Raw genomic sequence first — 21,528 nt, forward strand, 5'->3', positions numbered from 1 at the left:
AACCCGAGGTACCACTGTACCAAGCAGGGGTCGTCTTTCAGCTAGCATGCAAGTCTGCAATAGGGTCGTCTCGTTGTTGCAGCAGGCTGGCGGAGAGCAACACGCGCAACGCCTCCAAAAGAGGCGGGGCTTACGAAAAAAGGCGGAGCATGGCGAAGGCTGCGCGCACGCGCGGGAGGGGTCATGGGGCGCCGTGATGGCGTCACGCGCGGCGCCGGGGGCGTGGCCAAGGTCCCCCAACCACCCGCTCGCCTGTTTGTGTAACTGAGTGAGTGAAGAGAGCGGTGCTTTGGGGCCGCTGGCCTGTTTCGGCGACTATGGCTCACCGCTGCCTGTGGCTGTCGCGGGGCTGCTGCCGGCGTTCCCCCGGCGGGATTCCCGGGGCCGCCCAGCGGCTGCTTTGGGGCCGAGGCCCCGCCGCGCCTTCGCGCTACCTGAGATTGGTGAGTCACGTGCGTGTCAGGCAAGGGCAGGGCGCAAGAGGAACGGGGTGCGCCTCCCGGGAGGTGGACCGGGGCCGCCGCCGCAACCACGAGGGAGTCCCGTCCCCGTGGTGTCACTTGGCAACTGACGTTTCTTATCTCCCCGAAGGTTAAAGAAGAGAACCGGCTTGTGTCGTGGCTGTTTCAGCACCGTAATGGTGACGGTGAGAAATGCTTAGCATCTCACCTTTGCTGCCACCTTTGCTAGTCACAGTCCCTTGGTCCAACAAGATCACAATGGGCTTCGCTGACTGACTGTCAAAGGTTCTTGACGGTTTTGAGTGGGAAAAAATTAAAAAGCAAATCTTGACCGGTCTTGCCTGGAGATGTCAGAGAGTGAATCTGGAACTTTTTGCAGATGAAAACGGGTTCTACCACTGAACTGCGCTTCTCGTATGCAAAAGGATTTGTATAGTGCTTTTGAGTGTTCAAAGAACTTCCTGTACACTCTCTTGTAATTTTATAATTATTTTTATTATCTTTCAGCAACCCTGTAAAGTATATCATTATTATCCCCCTGTTGTATATTGGGTTGAGGGGAAAGTGTGAGTTTGAGAGACAGTGGTTTATTTAACGTCACCTGCTAAATTCATAACAGAAGTAATGTGTGAGCTGGTTTCTAGCTCAGATGAGTTGACAGTTGCTTTTATCTGTTCTTTGTAAACTTGCTTCAGCGTCTCATTTGGAAAAGTAAGAGGAGGAATGATAGAGTAAACTGCTTTTACTCACACTGTGGAGGGAGCTTTCACTTTCTTTGATATTTGTGATATTTCATCCCCAGGCAACATTCCAGGTGTACCTATCCAGCGTACCCATTGAGAAATGAAACCAAAGGATATATTTTACATCAGGGGTGGTGCAGGAGAACCTCCGATGATGTAAAAAAATGTGCCAGGATATTTGTGAAACTAGGAGAGTGGCTGCTTTTAAATGAATAACCATTATTTCATATTGCAAAAACAGGCCTTCAAGTGGAACCTACTCGCATGTATGAATGTATACAACTGCAGTCTAAGGCTGCAATTCAAACACCCTTTTCTAGAAAGGTGTTTATATTGGGCAGAGATGGTGCTGTGTCCAGCCCTGCCAGCCCTGTACCCATGTCGGTTTGTATCCACTGGCACAAACATGCAGACAGATAGCCCTGAAACAGTGTGTTCTGGGGGCAGGGAAGGGCTGAGTCAGTCTGGGATCCAGTGGATCCCAAGCTGGTCCTGCAGCAGTCACATAACGGTATTAGTCCCATTATGGGCCTGATTGCTGGCACAGCTTCAGGCTTGGGCAGCTGTTTGCTTGCCATCTCCCCTGTCTGGGCTAGCATGAGCAACTGGGCTGTGGATGCCTTGGTGGTCCCACTGCTCTCCAGCTAGGGTTTGGATTGCAATCTAAGGCAGCAATTGTGTGCATGCTTACTAGAAAGTAAGCCCCATTGAAATCTCTGGGATTTATTTGCAATTAAGCATGCATGGGATTGTGCTGAAAAGATGCTGAGGAACTGTCTTGGTTTTTTAGTGACAATTCTCATTTTTTCAGCTTCATGACCATGTGGCCACACAAGTTCCTACAAACAGAAGCAATGTCCTTGCAAGTGTAATTGCTGTTTACAGGAAGCTCTTCTCCCAACCTCCAAAAGGTAATTTTTTGCTGTAAAATAATAATATTGTGTAGTTTATTATTATATTATTGACTACTACGCTTATTCATCTTATGTGTTTAAAGCTGCTTAGTCACAATTTTATGGGAAGCGGCATAGAAATAAACATGGTGTTTTTTTCCAATACCAGAGCTGCACTAGAATGTTTGAAGCAGCATAGCTCTGAGAATGTGCAGAGACCTATTGCCTTGCTACAGAACAATTACACCTTAATTGCATTGCTTCCTCAATCAGAATGAAAAATGTGGCCTGAGCCCCAGCACTTTACTCTTTAGAAGTTAAGCACAGCTGTCCTGCCGTCTTTCCAGCATGTCAGAGAGCAATCTCCCACAAAACTCCTCTCTTGTATTGTTGCACAATGTTGGACCATCACTGAGAAGGGCCTTTCCTTCATGCCCACCAACCTAAATGATCACACTGGTGGTTACATGAGCATGGGTTCCTGACAGGTTGATACATACGTAGACAGCCTTTCAAGTAACCTAATTACAACCCATTTAGTTCAGGAGTCCTACAGCCTCCCTGAGATGAGTAGGTTGAAACAAGGGGTAGAGCTGAAGTCATCTGCATATGGCAGCTGAAACCTTTGAATGACTTCTCCTAGCAGTTTCATGCAGATGTTGAAAAGCATGGGAGACAGAACACAAAACAAAGCCAAAACTCAAGGGGTAAAACAGAAGGTCCCCTCATCACAACCATCTGGAATCAACTATCCAGGAGGCACCAGAGCCAGCAGAACACTGTGCCTTCCAAGTCCAACCCAGTCAAGTAGCTCAGAAGGATAGTGTTGATTGATGGTGTTGAAAGCCACTAAGAGATCCAGGACAGCCAGTAGGATTGTGCTCACTATTCATCCCCAGTCCAAGGCCAGTCAAGGTGTTTTTCAAGTTAAACCCAGGCCTGAAGCTGGACAGGAATATTATTCTTTCTTTGTCCCTATCTCAAGCTACATATGTCGTGTGACTCACCTGTTTCAGTCCAAGGGCTGACTGAGCTCTCAGAATAGTCCTCCTTTCTCTCCACAAAAAAAGTCTGCTTCCAGTTTTCCACCTTCCTACCTTTTTCTTGTTTCAGCAGTGTAGTTCTTCTAGAAACTAGAGGGTAGGCACTTTTGATAGGCACTTGGGCAGTTACTATTCTTTATCAGAAATATTTTTAAATGACACACATGCTTTTATCTCCTCCTTTTCCTACCCACCCACCCTCCTGTTTAGCTTTATCAGATATGTGAAACTCACATATCCACCTCTTTTCCTGTACCCTGAAACACACGGTGAGGCTATTTTTGGTGAGACTTCACTGCCTCAAGCATAATATAATATACTCAATTTTTTTTGCTGCTTTTTTCCTTACTAGGTTTTGAAAAATATTTCCCTGATGAAAAGAAACCTAATGAAACAAAGGGCTCAGAAGGAGAAGCTAAAGGTACCAGTCTGCTTTTTCACTTGAGGCTCATATGTAGAATAAATGTCACTTTGGTTATTATTAATTTTGACTGCTCTTATATACAAGCCCCATGTTGCTGTGTCCTAGTTTTGACAATGGCCATGAAAGTGGTCACTGTTTCCTACAGTTTACTTCTGTCTTGTGACTTCTGTTGTCACATTTTATGTGCCAGGTCTTCACATTGTAGAATTGATATGTTTCTGCTCCAGCATCACCATATTTAGTTTCTGAATTCTCTGTTAGATGTTTGTGGTGTTGTTATTTTTTCCTTGAGCATTTTGATTAACGATCTATGTTAACTGGGCCTGTTTATATCCCTGGTTTGTGTGCCTTTTGATGTTTGTTAAAGAATTGAGTACTTTGTATCAGTTAAGAAAGAGGGCCAAAGCTACAGTGACACGGGTACTGTATTTAAACATAATAAAGAAGGGAGCAGGAAGCTGGAAATGAATTGGGAAAACTGAGCTTGCACTATCGTTCCACTAAAAACTGGATTCTATCTAATCAAAAAGCATTATCTGGATGTACCATGATACATTGTTTGAGACACCCCAACAATAACCAGTTTACACCAGGTTTTCATCTCACTGTGTTGTGAGTTCTTACATAATCATTACTGTTCCCCACCTAAACACATGTCCTGGCGTGATGCATCATAATAATCTTTATATACTGCCTTTACTGAATCCTCAGAGGACTTCATTTACACGATATAAGTAGTCTTTGTAACATCTCTGTAACTTAGTCCAGATTCTGAGTGTTAAAAACAAATTGCACATTAAATATGTGACTTCTCTTGTAAACAGCTGCCACACGTTTAGGCCCACCCAACCCCCTGATGCTTTCTGGTAGAGCTTTGCTATGCTGTGACATCATGATGTTCTGTGTTCCCTGCACCATGCCATCAGCAGTCAGTGATACAGGGTGGGGAGGCACAGAACATTTTGCTGTCGCAGCATAAAGTAAGATCTGTTCCATGGTACGGAGTAAGGGTTGGGATTAGATGAGTGAACGCTATTTTTGTAGACAGCCGTGTGTGTGTGTTGTAACATCTAATCTAGCTGGTAATCTTGTAAGAATCAGTGTTGTGTAAAGATTACAGAAGTAACAAAACAAAGAACTACAGGGAGATAGGCTTGCTTGCTTGCTTTCTAGTTTTTGTAGAAACATGCGTGTCAACTCTGTTTGTAGATGTAAAGCAAGCCAACTCCCAACGTCCTTCCAGAACCAACAGTGGAGGAGGAGGAGGAGGAGGAGGAAGCAGTGGAGGAGGAGGGAAAAAAGGTGGCAAGAAAGAAGATACTAACTGGTGGTCCAGAATGCAAAAGGTCCCAATTCATATTTTTTGTGACACTGCTTTTATCAACCTGCTTTATTCTGTTTTGCAGTTCTGTAAAATATTATTACTTCTCTAAATGTTATTCAGATTATTTTCACCATGGGGATGCTGTTGACTTACATGGTTTTTTAAACTCAGTTACTTACGTGTTTCTTAAATTTCTTTGAAAGATTATATGAATCTAAGATTTATAGTGGCCCTGACTCAAGGCCCAGTATGCAGTGCAGTAGATTTTGTGAGCTTTTGCAAAGCAAGCATTCCCATTCACCTCAGAAAAGCTCAGCACATTTCATATGTGAATCTGCCTCTCCACCAAGTTAATAGAAAAGGGTTTGTAGGTGGGAATGAAGGCATGACTGTAATTCCAGACACTTTTTCATGTTTTTATGAATAAATCTTCTTTGTAGGCTAATGCACAATATTTTTTTATTCTGTAAAAAAATTCTTTTACAAATTGGTGCTTACATAGGGCTGCTTTTGTGACAGCAGATCACGAAACCCACCCTTTTCACATACAAAAGTCAATCTCAATCCAGTATTCCTTCTCTCTCTTTTCTCCTTTAGGGTGACTTTCCCTGGGATGACAAAGAGTTTCGTTTTTATTTCATGGGCACTGCAATTTTCTGGGCTTTTGCTACATACTATGTTTTCTTCAGGAATGCTGGGAGAGAAATCACATGGAAGGACTTTGCCAACAACTACCTTTCCAAAGGAGTGGTAAGTAGCACTGAGGCACCTTCAGCTGAAATGTACATTTCACAGAATAAGTTATCCATTGTGACTGAATGTAAACCAGGGTGGGCTATAATTTAATTGAAGCTGGAAAGCTGGAATTTGTATTAAAAAAAGAAGAAGAAAATTACCGCATGTGGTCAGAACTTTTATTCCAGAAACAAAAGCAATTGGCAAAAAGTAGAGGTTAGCCATATTGTTAGAAAATGGCCTAAGACATTTTGAGTTCCATGGCTCTTTTTAAGGACATATTATTTATTTGAAACTTTTCCTGCCTTTGCTTCAAAAAACTCAAGGAAAGTAATTTAAAATATAAAAATAGCAAGCTAAAAAAACACACCAAGCAGCTAAAAAAACTCTTGAAGAGAGTTCAAGAATAAATTTAGTGTAATCGGCTAAAAGAGAGACCGTAAGTTTGCATTTTCTTCAAGAGTGGACAGGTTATTTACTTTGAGAACCTGATTTCTCAGGACTTGCTTGCTCACTGAGGCAAGAGAGGGCAGAGCTCTTACTCACACTATAGTTTGGATAAGAAAAGCAACAGCAGGCTGATCTTCTGTTTCCTTTGTGTTTGGCACAAGCTGAGTCAAGACCCCACTGACACATTCTTATTTCCTGTTGTGTTATTATCCAAGCCTTGGGCAGCAATATGAAACAGCACTCCACCTTACCCTGTGTCCCTGCATGCTTGCTAAAAGGATCAGAGGAGAAGCAATGTTTTAGCCTACTTGCAGGGTGCTTTGGCAAAGTGGAAAGGAACAGCAGAATCCACATAGTTTCTTTACTCAATCCCTAAGTGCAAGTGAAGGCAAGGCTCTTCCTGCAACGTTCTGTGCTTCATGGTAGGGTAAAAGAAATGGTACCTTGCCAAGGAATCAGTTTTATATTTGGGGACCTCTGCTTTTGGAAGAAAGATTTTGAACTTAAAATGTATTGGGCCAGACATTTTAAAGCAGATTTTGGATGTTTTTTATTTTGAAACAGCCCTCAGCAGTTTCAGTACAATAATATCTCACAGGGTTGTGTTCATACAGCAAAAGGGAAGGTCTCTAGCTCAGGGGGAGAGACTATGCTTTACATGCAGAAGGTCTGAGGTTCAATCTTTGGCTTCTCCCAGGAGGAAAAAGTTACTGTCTGAAATGTATTTTGTGCTTTCACAGGTGGACAAGCTAGAAGTGGTGAACAAGCGCTTTGTTAGAGTGGTTTTTACCCCAGGGAAGTCGCCAATTGATGGGGTAAATCAATTTTTTCAATTCACCAAATGCATTAAGGGGTTGAATCATTTATGTTTGTAAACATTTCTGTATAACGTATTAAATATGGATCTGACAGTTTGTTATTTTGATGTATCAGGGCTGTGCTCTGTGCCCTTGCAGGTAAATGACAAAATGTATTGAACATGTGCAGAATCTGATGTCTAGTGCACCTTACATACTGTCGGAATCTCCACATGCTTTTTGCTTAAAGATGCAGAACATGATGTGCAAGTGTGGTTTCTCTGCACCATACCTATTAGGGATTTCACCTGTTATATAGTGTTGTATAACACTATAATAGAAATTGCCATCAATGGGAGACATGGCAGAAGTCCTATACAGTGGTACCTCAGGTTAAGTACTTAATTCGTTCCGGAGGTCCGTTCTTAACCTGAAACTGTTCTTAACCTGAAGCACCACTTTAGCTAATGGGGCCTCCCACTGCCGCTGCGCCACCGGAGCACAATTTCTGTTCTCATCCTGAAGCAAAGTTCTTAACCTGAAGCACTATTTCTGGGTTAGCGGAGTCTGTAACCTGAAGCGTATGTAACCTGAAGCGTATGTAACCCGAGGTACCACTGTAAATATTTTGCCAGTCTAGCATTCAGAAATGCACATTCAGTGGAGGTGTTTTCTTCAGCAAATAGAAACGATGCAACTAAAACCAGCATATTAAATTTCTGCCTCTAGTTGATACGTATGTATTGTAACTTTTTGGATATTCAATTAAGCTGCTTCTTTATATTAAATAAGCTTTATAATCTTGTCTCTCTCATGTTAATTTAAAATGCTAAAACTGAGACACCATGAATTATTATATTTGTTTTTACAGCAATATGTTTGGTTTAATATTGGAAGTGTGGACACATTTGAGCGGAACTTGGAAACTGCACAGCTTGAGATGGGGATAGAAGGGGAGAGCCGGATACCTGTAGTGTATGCAGCAGAGAGTGATGGGTAAGTGTTTTAAATGATTGGAATTGTAATGGAATATATGATATTAACTTTTAGAATTGGCTTGCTGACAAGCTAGTCTCTGGTTGCACTTGTCGGTAACCCCTATCATCCACCACTCTCAAATTAGTTGGCATATGCATGGGGGAAGAAGAAGGGTTTTCTCTCATTTGCAGTAGGCTATGGGAATGTCAAAGAGAGTTGGGGCGAGAACACAGCCCACTTTCACACTGCTCTTTATAGGGAAGGAGTCCGAGGATGAGCTGTCATACTGGACGGTGCCATGCATGTTCTCGTGGAAGGACACTATCATCTTGTAAAGCTTAGGTGGACATCCTACCTTGTTGAGACAGGAGTCTGTTCAGCCTGGCACGTCTCTGCACCTAAACATAAGCGCAACGGGTCTTACCTGAGAGATGTTGTTTGCAGATGACACAGCATTTACAGAGCACTCAGAGGAAGCTCTACAGAGACTCGTCAACCGTTTTGCCCAAGCCTGCAAGGGGTTTGGCCTTACCATCAGCCTGCCAGGGATGAGCATCCTGAGCCATTATCAGCATTCCATGCATCAGCATTGGTGACCACACGCTTGGGGTGGTAGGCAAGTCTACCTGGGTTCCACCATAACCAGCAATCTCTCCATCGACGCTGAGCTGGACAAGTGAATTGGCAAAGCAGCTCCAACAATGGCTTTTCACTCCAAAGGGTATGGGAGGATGTGATGCTAATACTAAGATGAAGGTCTACCAGGCTTGCGTATTGAGGATTCTGCTTCATGGTAGTGAGACGTGGGCAACTTAGACGTGCCAGGAACGACACTTCAATGCCTTCCACATATACTGTGTCAGGAGGATTTGGGGTATCACATGGCAGGACAGAGTTCCCACAAAGTTCCTGCCCACGTTCCCACAAAGTTCAGACTCCTGTCTCTGCGACTTCTACGTAGTCTTGGTCCTGTCCACAGAATGGAAGATGGCAGAATCCCCAAGGATGTTCTCTATGGGGAGCTGACATCAGGCCCATTTGCAGACCATCTCTGTATTACATATATGTCTGCAAACGGGACGAAGGCTGGCAACATCAACCCCGCCATGTGGGAATCCCTTGCAGATGATCACAGTGCCTGGAGACAGGCAATCAGGCTATGCCTCCACAGCATTGACTAGAGGAGGAGCGACAGTTGGGAGGAAGGCAGAGAGAAGAAACGCCATGGTGCATCTGCAGCGGCACAATCGGACGCCTTCATCTGCCCCAGCTGCAGCAAAACATGTCTCTCCCGTATCAGTTTCTACAACCACAGCAGGTGCTGCAACTCTCCCAAAGGTTTGACTTCATCTCCAAAAGTGCACTCCTCCATTTTCTCCTGAGATAGATGGATGCCAACTAACGGGGAATGTAAGAAAGAGCAAGAGATAAAGTTAGCCTGATCTAGGAATTCATTAGCTTTAGCGCACATTTGTATTATGAATCAGAAAGGTGCTATGAACTGTGCATGATTTGTTGTAGCCCAGCATATTTTAACTGAAATTGCACCTTATTGAGTAAAGTTGTTCATAATGTACAAATGAAATTGCTCTTATGTGTCTCCTCCCCACCCCATATTTTGTTATGAAACAATGAATTAATATCTCCCAACTTTTATTTTTAGTTCCTTTCTTCTGAGTATGTTGCCAACGGTCCTTATAGTTGGCTTTCTGCTCTACACATTAAGAAGAGGACCTTCTGGAATGGGCCGAACAGGACGGGGAATGGGAGGACTCTTCAGTGTGGGTGAAACAACAGCCAAAGTCTTGAAGGATGAAATAGATGTGAAGTTCAAAGATGTAGCTGGCTGTGAGGAGGCTAAATTAGAAATAATGGAGTTCGTCAACTTTCTGAAAAACCCAAAACAGTACGAGAATCTTGGAGCAAAGATCCCAAAGGTAAAGAGTTACAAGAATAAAAATGTTACAGATAGGTAGCCGTGTTGGTCTGCCATAGTCAAAACAAAAAAAATTTTTTTTTCCTTCCAGTAGCACCTTAAAGACCAACTAAGTTAGTTCTTGGTATGAGCTTTCGTGTGCTTGCACACTTCTTCAGATACTGATGTTATTGTGCCAACTTCATTACTTTATTGAGCTCTTTTAGCTGGGGATTAATTTTTTTGAATTTAGTGACAATTTGCATTATTCCTATATTCTGACCTAACATCAGAATTTAAAAAATATGATCACAAGAGTTTGTGGAATCATAAGAACTCATTTCACATAGCCTCTGAATCTTCATTTAGTGACATTATGAAATTCTTTTGTTTTCTGTGCTTCCCTTTCAGTAAAATGAGGACACTGTTCTTTCTTACTCAAATTTACCTGCAAGCAAATACTATTTGTCCAACTTGATTTTTTAAAATCTGAATTAGCATAGGGCCAAAAATTAGGTTAGAGTATCATTTCCTCATGGATCTTAATAAATAGTGGGTAAATCTTGTGAAGACTTATTAAATTGACCATCTTGTGTGATCATGATCAAATATTGGTTACTTTAGCTATATTGCGGCTTGCACTCCCATTCAAAATACAGTGGTACCTCGGGTTAAGTACTTAATTCGTTCCGGAGGTCCGTTCTTAACCTGAAACTGTTCTTAACCTGAAGCACCACTTTAGCTAATGGGACCTCCTGCTGCCGCTGCACCGCTGGAGCACAATTTCTGTTCTCATCCTGAACAAAGTTCTTAACCCGAGGTACTATTTCTGGGTTAGCGGAGTCTGTAACCTGAAGCGTATGTAACCCGAGGTACCACTGTACAGTTATGTGAAATTCAAATTACCTTTTCAAGGACTAGAACATTTCAGGAAAAAGAGAAAATTTTGAGTTATTTGTGGAACTAGGACACGTGTTATACTTCCCTGAAACAGAGTTCTAAATACCGCATTTTTCACTCTATAGGACACACTTTTCCCCTCCAAAAATGAAGGGGAAATGTGTGTGCGTCCTATGGAGTGAATGCAGGGGGGAGGCAGGCAGGAAAAGCCCCAAAAAGCCGCACACAAGCTCCGCGCGGCTCTTGCAGGCTTTTCATCAGGAGGGACAAGGGACTGACGCGGCCAGTCAGTCCCTTCTCCCTCCTCGTAGAAAAGCCCACAGGAGCCGCGTGCTCCTTAAAGGGTGTGCGGCTCCTGTGGGCTTTTACGGGAGGTGGGGGTATTGCCATAGCCCCACGACCCTCTCCTGGCTGGAGAGGTGACACGCGGCTATGGCAGCAGCCTTTCCGCTGCGCGCCTTTCCGCTGCTCTCCAACCTGCTCTTTGGGGCTGGCGGTGGGCTTCCTCCCCCCAGCCCCAAAAAGCAGGTCGAAAGGAACCTGAAGCCTGGAGAGCAAGAGGGGTCAGTGCGCACTGACCCCTCTCGCTCTCCAGGCTTCCAAGGTAGCCGCCTGAAGCTACTGAACGCACCTTGAACGGCACCTTGTTTTAGAGGGGGGAAACAAGGGGGGGGATTCTCCCCCTCTCTGCGCAGTGCCTCCTGCCGCTTCGCTGAAGGGGCGCTGGGCAGAGAGGGGGAGAATTTTTTTTTCTTGTTCTTCCCCCTCTAAAACAAGGTGCGTCCTATAGAGCGAAAAATACGGTATATTGACTCATATTGAAGAAAATTTAAGGTGAATATTTGCACTGCTTTTATTTCTTAGTAATATTTACCCTTTCTCACACCTTGCAGGGAGCTATTCTGACAGGACCTCCAGGTACAGGGAAAACTCTTCTAGCAAAAGCAACAGCCGGAGAGGCCAACGTCCCTTTCATTACAGTCAATGGGTCTGAGTTCTTAGAGATGTTTGTCGGCGTGGGTCCTGCTAGAGTAAGTCTTTGGCCTTGCTCTATTATTGCAGTGTCGGTTGTTAAAAGGACGCAGTCAAGGTTGGTAGGCCAAAAGCTTGATAATTCACTAAATTTCAGTAATGATCAAGATAGCTGTTCATCTTAAATAGCTGGCTGCAAGCTATTTTAATTAATAACTCTGATATCTCACTCAGTTTCTAGGAAATCTTATTGCTTCAGAGCTGTAGCCCTCTGACTGCATTTTGCCACTGTCGTCTTCTTTTTCCTAACAGTTGATAAGGACAAGCGAATGGTATTCTAAACTTGATGGCTGTTGCAGGAAGGCTAGATTTATCATCCGTGTACACAAAGGTTCTCCACACTTCTCTACGTTGTGTAGGAAATTTATGCTATTTTAAGAAGTCCCGGCTCTGAGGGAAAGATGCAATTTTAACCAAGGTCTCCTTCATCCAAGTCTAGCTCTTGTATTTTGGACACTGCTGGCTCTTCCAGCATAAAGCATTTGTTTCAAGTACTTATGTAGAAATAAAAACATTGGGCAGAATTCTTTGTTCACTAAGTCTCATTCTGTCAGCGCAGGGATTTCTGCTTGTGCAACAGAATGTCCTCCCCCTATGCACCTCCAAATTTGTTCTAAGGGTTTTCCCAATCTTCTGGAGCAGATTTGGGGAGGGCACACACAGTGAGGGGGGGCAGTCCCTTTGCACAAGTAGAAATCCTTGCGCTGACAGGATGTAGTAGTTGAATACCACCCATGGTTCCAAACACTTTTCCAGAGTTTGATTTCTACAGCTTTCAAATTACAGTCATACCTTGCAAGTCGAGCAGAATCTGTTCCAGAAGTCTGTTCAAATTCTAAAACGTTCATAAACCAAAGTGTGGCTTCTAATTGGCTGCAGGAAGCTCCTGCAGCCAATCGGAAGCCCCGTTGGACATTTGGCTTCCTAAAATAGTTCACAAACCGGAACAGTCACTTCTGGGTTTGCGGTGTTCAGAAGCCAAAACGTTCGAGAACTAAGCTGTTCGAAAACAAAGGTACGACTGTAAAAGCATTCAATTTATTTCATAACCTAACATGTTAGCTGCAATATAATTTCCTGATAGACGGACAAATGAGTCTAATGTTGTATACCTATTTCAATGACATGAATGCTAACTCTGTGGTGTATTCTGTAGTGTTGATGGACAACTAGCTGTGTGGCAATACATGATTTTGAAAGTACCTTCTTTCTCTTGCAAAGGTTCGTGATTTATTTGTTCTGGCTCGTAAAAATGCCCCTTGCATTCTCTTCATTGACGAAATAGATGCAGTGGGAAGGAAGAGAGGACGGGGTAACTTTGGAGGGCAAAGTGAACAAGAAAACACATTGAATCAGCTGCTAGTAGAAATGGATGGTAACTATTTCTTTTGTTGAATTTTTATTATTCCTACTGCCACTTACATATAGAGTAACACTTCATTCTTAAACAAATTACCTGGAAACAGCTCCTACTGGTATGAAACAAGCTGCATGGGGACACAACCAAACGTTGTTATGAAAACCTATGTCAAAAATCAACTGGCTGTTAAAAAGCAGTAGGGAATGTAGGCAGGTGCTGGTTAGAGCCAGCGTCGCCAGCCTGGTGCCCTCCACATACCAAGTAATAAAGTTGTACATACCAAGTAATAAAACAAAAACAAACCAATCACCCCTTCAGGGGTTGGATGGCTTTATTAGTAACAGCATATTTGAAGATGAAAATGATGTGTATTTGTTAATAACCAGAAAAAGGTAGAATAATATCTACATAATCACAACCTGATTATGCCCATTGAAATAAATGAAGTTAACTTTTTTGATCAATTTCAGCGGCCTATTCCCAGTATGACTGACATTGGATATAACCTAGACTTTATAATCTCTTTTAGGAAGAGTGGGTTGTTGTTTTTTCATGATACTGAATGAACATAGCAGAAAGCATCTTTCTGTTCTTTTTCTTTTGTAACCTTATTGCTAATTGTATGGGATTGTACATTAAGGTTTGTATCCAACTCTGCCAGTGTGCAAGTGAAACAGACTTCTGTTTGCACAATGGGACGTCTCCCCACTACAGCTCCCTTGGCACACTCAAATCTGCTCAAGATGGTTGGGGGACATAACCCATAATCTCTGTGGGTGATATCATGACTAACTTAAGCCGATTGATTTCACTTGTTCTACTCTGAGTATAGCTTAGTTGGATACTGCTCTTTGACTTGTTTCCCATTTCATAAGCTATTGCCTGCCATATAAGGCCACCCGGAAACCAGTGTCCCCACTGTGGAAGGACGTGTGGATCCAGAATTGGCCTCCACAGTCACTTACGGACTCATTGTTAAAACCATGTTTATGGAAAACAATCTTACTTGGCTACAAGAGATCGCCAAAGAAGAAGAAGTTGTAGGCTGTAGTAGCAGTGGTTCAGAATTTTGAAAGTACCTTGTCCTGTGAATTGTAAGCACTCATATTACATAGTATGAAATAGTTTTGCATCTTTTCCTCATTCTTTAATATGGTGTAATTCTCTTCACCTGCTCAGTCGTTAAGTCCTTGACGGAAGGCAGAATCGCCAATACTCACTTCAGAATTTACAAAATAGCGTGCTTAAGATTCACAATAGCCTTTTGGAAAAACCATTTTGGCTACTGAATATTTAATATTTTGGTTTTTATTTTCTTCACAGGTTTTAATACCACAACAAACGTAGTTATTTTGGCAGGCACCAACAGGCCAGATATCCTGGACCCTGCACTTATGAGGCCAGGACGTTTTGATAGACAGATCTTCATTGGTAAGTTATCTTGGTAGACAACTTTGACCTCATAAAGATGTCAACTCAAAACTATGAGAACAGAGAGGAGATGTTAGCTAAAGCTGGTCAGTGGGACTATTAGAAAGCAGAAATGTTTGCAATTGTAAAGTTAATTGCTTTTTCTTTAAACTCTTCAAGGGCCGCCAGATATAAAGGGAAGAGCATCTATTTTCAAAGTTCATCTTAGGCCCCTGAAGTTGGATAGTAGCTTGAATAGAGATAATTTAGCACGAAAACTTGCATCACTTACTCCTGGATTTTCAGGTAGGTGATCTTTTACTCCTGTGTAATTGGTACATATCTAGAAGTATTATTTTCTCATTTTCATGAAGAAATTGTGATGACAGATTGGAGGTGGAATGAGGTTAGCTCTATATCTACTACAGAATTTGCATGATTCGTAATAGATCAGCAAGGGTTTCTGATTCCCCATTATTTAATAATAGCAACAACAAGACTACTCTCCCCCACCCTAAAATGTGCAGCTTTGCGGGAACTTTAGTTATTGTGCTTGATTGCATATCTGGTTATCCTCATTGTGTTAAGTGATGGATGTTGTGTTTGGAAACGGCTCTGTTTATTGTCTCCTCTCTCTTTTCTTTTAGGTGCAGACATAGCTAATGTATGCAATGAAGCTGCCTTAATTGCTGCACGACATCTTTCAGATGCCATAAACCAAAAACACTTTGAGCAAGCAATTGAACGAGTGATAGGAGGTGAGAGGGTATCCCTTTGTGATTACATTTCTTGCAGTGTTGTGGGTCAGTTCTTTTGTTCATCTCTTTTCTTGATTATGGTGGGGAGGGGAAAATAATTTTATGGACCTAGTGCTCCATTATATCAAACAGTAAATATTTCCCCCCTATATGCAATAGTTTGTTAAGTGTGAGGCCTAACTATCTCAAGTTGAGGAGAGGGGACGGAGGAAACCCCAAATCTGTTGGCTCTAGGGGGCTATCTTATCACCAATTTGGAAATCTTCACCTCAGTAGTAAAGTTTTGGGTTTTTTAAATCAAAGGTTTGGAAAAGAAGACACAAGTATTGCAACCAGAGGAGAAAAAGACAGTAGCGTATCATGAAGCTGGCCACGCAGTTGCTGGGTGGTTTTTGGAACATGCTGATCCACTTTTGAAGGTATGTTGACTTAGCAAGACGCTTGCTGTACAACGATCACATTTGGATAATCAGAATTTGGCTTAGTAAGTTTAGATATGAACTAGCCTTTTGCCTTCACACACAGACCCTTCATTCTTTGCTTTGAAGCATGTGTAATCAAGTCTCTTAACCTCAGTTTCCCATTTCATCCATACCAGGAAGCTATGGTAACTAGCTTTGGAATAAGTCAGGATATTAAAACACTTGGTTAAATGCTGGGTTTATATTAGCCTGGCTTATTCTGAAGCTGGTAACCACAGCTTCTTAGTTTGGACAAAATAGAAAATTATGGTTAATTACAAGCTTCTAGGTATTAGAAGAAGTTTTAAAAAACCAGTGCTTGCACTGTAACTGGGATACGTGTGCAAGCAAAAAGCTTATTAACCTGAGGTATGATTGTCTGAATTGTGTGAATTTCTTCAACTGGTAAATGTTAAAAGATTATCATTTTCAGATTAGAAAAAAATGTGGGTTGGTAGCTTTAAGTGGATATTTTAGCCACTGCTTAAAGAAGATATGGTGGGGTGTGTTCTGAATCATGAACCAGGACCCACACGGGATCTGAGCCACAGTAATCTTCCTTAAAAACTGGTAGGAAAATGTATTCAAGAAGAAAGAGGACATGACACAACTACAATCAAGGATCTCACAAAGGCTTGCACATGGCTGCATTCCAGCTCAGTTCTTAAGAGCAAAGTATATGCAGAATTTTGTGTCTTTCTCAGGCCTGCAGCTGCATTAGCAGGAGTCAACCTTCGATAAAGGGAATCTCAATTCTGCTTAGAGATCAGGGTGCATTCTAGCATTTCAGCTTCCTTCCAGCAACTACGCTAATCATAACTAGCATAGCAATCAGAAAGGAGGAACAAAGTATATTCTATCTCACTTCCTCTCTGAGCAGCTGCTGAGGAAGCAGTAGAAAGTGTGGCAGCTTCACTCACTTCATTGCCAGTTGTTGCCACTGCTTTGAACTATGGGAAACAGTTCTGCCCTTCCTACTTATCTGTCTGGAAAAAGTAAAATTAATATTATTTATTGAATTTCCTAGCAGAGGAGTTCTGCTAGCTTCATACCCTCCCCAACCACTTCTGTGATACTTGCACATTGGTGATAATTCTATGCCATCAACCTTGGCTTGATTCATGGCGCATTTTGGGATCTGCTGTGACAGGAATTGTTTAGACAAAGCCCTTTTCCCCAGGTCAGTCAAGTTTGTGGCTGCCATTAGCTGTTTGCATGTGTTCCAGCTGGAATAAGCTGGATTGTTTAAGTTAAGCATTTTTTTTCTTCCCTTGCACCAAGGTATCTATCATTCCTCGTGGCAAAGGACTGGGCTATGCTCAGTACTTACCGAAAGAGCAGTACCTTTACACCAAAGAGCAGCTGCTTGACAGGATGTGTATGACTCTGGGCGGGCGTGTGTCAGAACAAATCTTCTTTGGAAGAATTACAACAGGGGCCCAAGATGATCTAAGGAAAGTTACTCAGAGTGCATATGCTCAGGTTTGTATGCCTCTCAACAACTCTATATTTTTTGAATTAAAAATTACTGTAAAAGATTATTGTTTGTACTTTTTTGGTATTGTTTTGATATGCTTTATACACCACTCATGTCACAAAGATACTTCTGATATCTGGTATATATTAATGATTTATTATGGAGGCTTGCTCCCCCACTCTAAAGTCTAGCACTGTTTCTTCCTGGGGAAAAAATATAATTTGTATGCTGGTGGTACATGTTAATATTTATATTTTTGTAGTATACAATACTTTACAATTTGTAGTGCATTTTGATGCCTGGATGCTACTATTGGTTGTCTAATATTTTATGAATACTTCAAGAGCCAGATTATTGATGCAATAGATTTCTAACAGTTTTGTAATTAGTAATGACCATACTCAAACACTAACATTAACCTTTCCCAGTAATCGTTCATGGATTATTACAGGAATAAATACGATTGCCAAGAGCTGGTTTTTACTTCAGGGTTAAAATCCTGACAGTAATGTAGAGCAGGGTTGGAGAACCTGGGACCCTCCAGGTGTTTGACTCCATTTCAGCCACAGCCAACATAGCCAGCGGTCAAGGTTGATGGGAGTTGGAGTCCAAGAACATCTGGAGGGCCACAGATTCCTCGTCTCTGGTGCAGGGTTTGGTTAGTTGCAACTGCTAATACTAAAGTATTGTATTTAGAATAAAGACTCTTAATATTTTTCATAGCATTCTTGACTAAGGCACTTAAAAATGTGTGTCATTCAATCCTCAGATTGTTCAGTTTGGAATGAATGAAAAAGTTGGGCAAATTTCATTTGAGCTTCCTCGGCAAGGAGACATGGTATTAGAAAAACCATATAGTGAGGCAACTGCAAGACTGATAGATGAAGAGGTGCGAGTGCTTATTAATTCAGCTTACGAACGGACATTGTCTCTCCTAACTGAGAAGAAGGCAGAGGTGGAAAAGGTGCGTATTCATTTGCCTACAGAAACGGTTACCAGGTTCTTTGATCAATATGCTACTAAAACATTGCTGTTTTATACACAGTATATGTGTTAGTGGGGTATCAGGACTCTACAAGTTATATCATGCCCTTATTTGCCCTTTATCAGATTTACACAAGAATAGCAGCTCTGCCTATTACTTGCTTAAGCAATAATGAGGTATTGGCTCAGGACCACAATTCCTCAAGGACCTCCTCTCCATATGAACCTACCTGGACCCTGAGATCATCCACTGAGGCCCTTCTTTGTGTGCCTCCTTCACGAGAGGTCCAGAGGGTGGCAACACAAGAACGGGCCTTTTTTGCAGTGGCTTCCCATTTGTGGCATGCTCTCCCCAGGGAGGTTCAGCTGGCACCATCGTTATACACCTTTAAGAGCCAGGAGAAAATGTTCCTCTTTAACCATCCGATGCCCTTTTAAATGTGTTGTGGAAGGGGAAGGGGGGGTTATTGGTTTGTGTTTGCTCTCATTTTATTATGTATTTTGTATTTTTTGTATTGTGGGTATAGGAACCTGCAGGTTTAGGGCGGTATACAAATTTAATAAATAATAATTTCCCCCTTCATGACATGAGAATGTATACGTGGTCCTCTCCCTAACACTAAAATGAATGGGGCAGCTCTGCCTCAGAGAAAGCAAAATGTGTGCATTCCTTAGGAAGTTTGGAACCAGGATGCACTGATATAATCACATCCTGTTGGTGCGTCATGGGAATACCTTGCAGTAGTGAGCTTCTTAATGGTTAATTTTTAGAGTATGTTTGACTAGACTCTAGCATTAGAAACAATGTAGAGGAGGTTACAAGTAGCTATTGGTAATATGCTACTTTTGATTCTGTTATACACAGTGAAAAGTTAAATCCTTGGTTATTATTTTGCATGCCGTGGAAGAAAGCCAGTTTACATTCTTTACCTTCTATACAAATTGTGTGATATGTGTGCATATTGTTTCAGGTTGCCTTACAGCTCCTAGAAAAGGAGGTTTTGGATAAAAGTGATATGATTGAAATGCTTGGCCCCAGACCATTTGCTGAAAAATCTACTTACGAAGAGTTTGTTGAAGGCACAGGCAGCTTAGATGAAGACACATCACTTCCAGAAGGCCTTAAAGACTGGAACAAAGATCGTGAGAAGGAGAAAGAGGAGACGACAGATGAGCAGATTGCCAGACAGATTACAGGAGACATGCCTTTTTAGTGTTGAAATATGGTGTTGTATAAACTGGCACAGTGCATGTGTTGCACACTGAAAGAAAATGAGGGAACATGTCAGAGTCTAGTCTTCAAGAATCCTCGATTGGAAAGAAGCAAGCCTGCAGCAGTGGTGGAGCCAGGAAAGGGTTTGTTGTTGTATTTGACAGAGGAGGATTCATATTCTGGTAGGTCCTGCTTCCTAAAAATCTGCACAAAAAAAAGTGGAGACCTTGCAGCTTATGGATCTGGACTGAGTCCCCTTCTTTCAACTTTTTAGATCCATATCCGAGTTGTGCAACTCTTGCCCATCACCAGATACATTTAAAAGAACCTAGATTAATGTACTGTCATGGATAACGGGGGGGAAATCATCTGCCTGTCTTTAAGTAGCCTCCATCAAATGCAAGTTGTTAGCACACAATAAATGCATTGCTGGTGCTTACCAGGAGTCAAAGTAATTTATGACAATACTTCTTCTGTTCTGCAGAAACATCAACTTATCACCCAACTCTATAAATTTATTTCTGCCTTGCCATTTGTTAAACAAAGCTGTGCTGGTGTCCATCGTGAAATTTGAAGCCTGCTAAAGAGCTTTTCCAATAGAATTTTGGGTCCGAGGCTGGAATAATGTGTAAAGTCTAAATTATATTATTGCTGTTTTAATAAAGGTTTCTTTTTTACTGGCAGTTGTACAGTATTGAACATATGATTGTATTGTATTTTGTAAATACAGTTTGGAAACATTATTGGCACACTGGACTTCATGAAGAAATTCTCCAGTCATGAGAGGCTATGAATAAAAGCGTTCTGTGGTAAAATTGTATATTTATGTATAGATGATGCATCTATGGACATTGTTGGGTGGAAGGCCTAGAGGAAATAACTTTTCAGAATGTGATTGCCACACTAGTCATTGAATTTGGTATTCAGGATGAACCTGGCATCACCACAAACCAGGCAAAAGTGACACCAAGTTGTCTTGCTCTCAGCTGAAATGGAATATTGGAGCAGAAGCCGTTCATGAGAAGGTCTGTATCCCTGAAGGACATGGAGGCTTGTATTAACAGAGGGCAGAAGTTGAAGATTATTAGCACATATTACTAGCACTCCTATTTGTAAGCCATTACTGTGTTCTTGAAAGACAGGTGCCAGTTAAGTTTTGGGAAATAATTTGATCTACCTCAGAGGGGAAACTAGGCAGATTATCTTTAGTGGTGACTGGGAGTGGCCACTGAGACTATATAACACCAGTCCTTAAAGACCTACATTGGCTCCCAGTACATTTCCGAGCACAATTCAAAGTGTTGGTGCTGACCTTTAAAGCCCTAAATGACCTCAGCCCTGTGTACCTGAAGGAGCGTCTCCACCCCCATCATTCAGCCCAGACACTGAGGTCCAGTGCCGAGGGCCTTCTGGTGGTTCCCTCACTGTGAGAAGTGAGCTTACAGGGAACCGAGGGCCTTCTCAGTAGTGGCGCCTGCCCTGTGGAACACCCTCCCATCAGATGTCAAGGAAATAATTATCTGACTTTTAGTAGACATCTGTTTAGGGAAGTTTTAAATGTTTGATGTTTTATCATGCTTTTAATATTCTTTTGGGAGCCACCCAGAGTGGCTGGGAAAACCCAGCCAGATGGGTGGGGTATAAATAATAAATTGTTTATTTATTTATTTATCTATCTATCTTTAGTGTTTTCCCAATGCTGGTTGGTGCCCATTGGTAGGGTAGAAGGCAGAGAGACCACTTTAGCTGGACCCAGAACCAGTAAAAGGCAGGAGCCACCTGACTGATTGCTAAGTAAGAAGGCAGGCAGGTAAGAGCTGGCTGAAGGCAGGCATATTTATGAGGGAGTGTCCTATTTGCCCTCAGTGACAGGCCACCACTGTGTTTTCCAGTTCTTATATTTTCTAAAACCCAGAAGTAGCTCTCTGAAGAGCAGCAGCAAACGTGTATGTAATAACCCTCAGCTGTACCTGAGCATTCTAACCAGCTATTCAATTTACTTTTCATACGCTTCTCTGTATTACTGCAAGTTCTGAACCCTACATCTCTAGGCACTCCTGCCTGGAATAAGTCTCTATTGACCTCAGTTGGGCTTTTGAGTTGACATGCATAGGATTTTGCTATGAAATTCCTGACACTGCAGGTGGGATTTTTAAGGTTCATACTATAC

General features: G+C 42.1%; 1 protein-coding gene across 2 annotated transcripts; it reads left to right on the forward strand.

Annotated features, from left to right (window-relative positions):
• The first annotated feature begins 125 nt into the window (after positions 1–125).
• AFG3L2 (AFG3 like matrix AAA peptidase subunit 2) lies at positions 126–20,041 on the forward strand. Of its 2 annotated transcripts, none has more exons than XM_083623644.1 (17): positions 126–443; positions 2,016–2,115; positions 3,493–3,561; positions 4,774–4,910; positions 5,486–5,638; positions 6,814–6,888; positions 7,742–7,866; positions 9,512–9,785; positions 11,557–11,694; positions 12,917–13,070; positions 14,379–14,486; positions 14,646–14,771; positions 15,113–15,223; positions 15,527–15,642; positions 16,966–17,166; positions 17,931–18,125; positions 19,117–20,041. In XM_083623644.1, the coding sequence occupies exons 1-17, from the start codon at positions 318–320 to the stop codon at positions 19,357–19,359; spliced, it is 2,451 nt and encodes an 816-aa protein (XP_083479770.1). In that variant the 5' UTR covers positions 126–317; the 3' UTR covers positions 19,360–20,041. The 2 variants fall into 2 exon arrangements, with proteins under 2 accessions (XP_083479770.1, XP_083479771.1); XM_083623645.1 differs by lacking the exon at positions 126–443 and adding an exon at positions 493–646.
• Positions 20,042–21,528: the final 1,487 nt, after the last annotated feature.

This window comes from Podarcis filfolensis, assembly GCF_964270895.1.
Source record: "Podarcis filfolensis genome assembly, chromosome: 7".
NCBI classification, from domain to species: domain Eukaryota; kingdom Metazoa; phylum Chordata; class Lepidosauria; order Squamata; family Lacertidae; genus Podarcis; species Podarcis filfolensis.

Bases quoted from the DNA above. Each gene is read 5' to 3' on its own strand.
- AFG3L2 (XM_083623644.1), top strand. From the start codon at position 318: ATGGCTCACCGCTGCCTGTGGCTGTCGCGGGGCTGCTGCCGGCGTTCC. The intron at 444-2,015 runs GTGAGTCACGTG...TCATTTTTTCAG, and splicing joins CTTCGCGCTACCTGAGATTG to CTTCATGACCATGTGGCCAC. The intron at 9,786-11,556 runs GTAAAGAGTTAC...CACACCTTGCAG, and splicing joins TTGGAGCAAAGATCCCAAAG to GGAGCTATTCTGACAGGACC.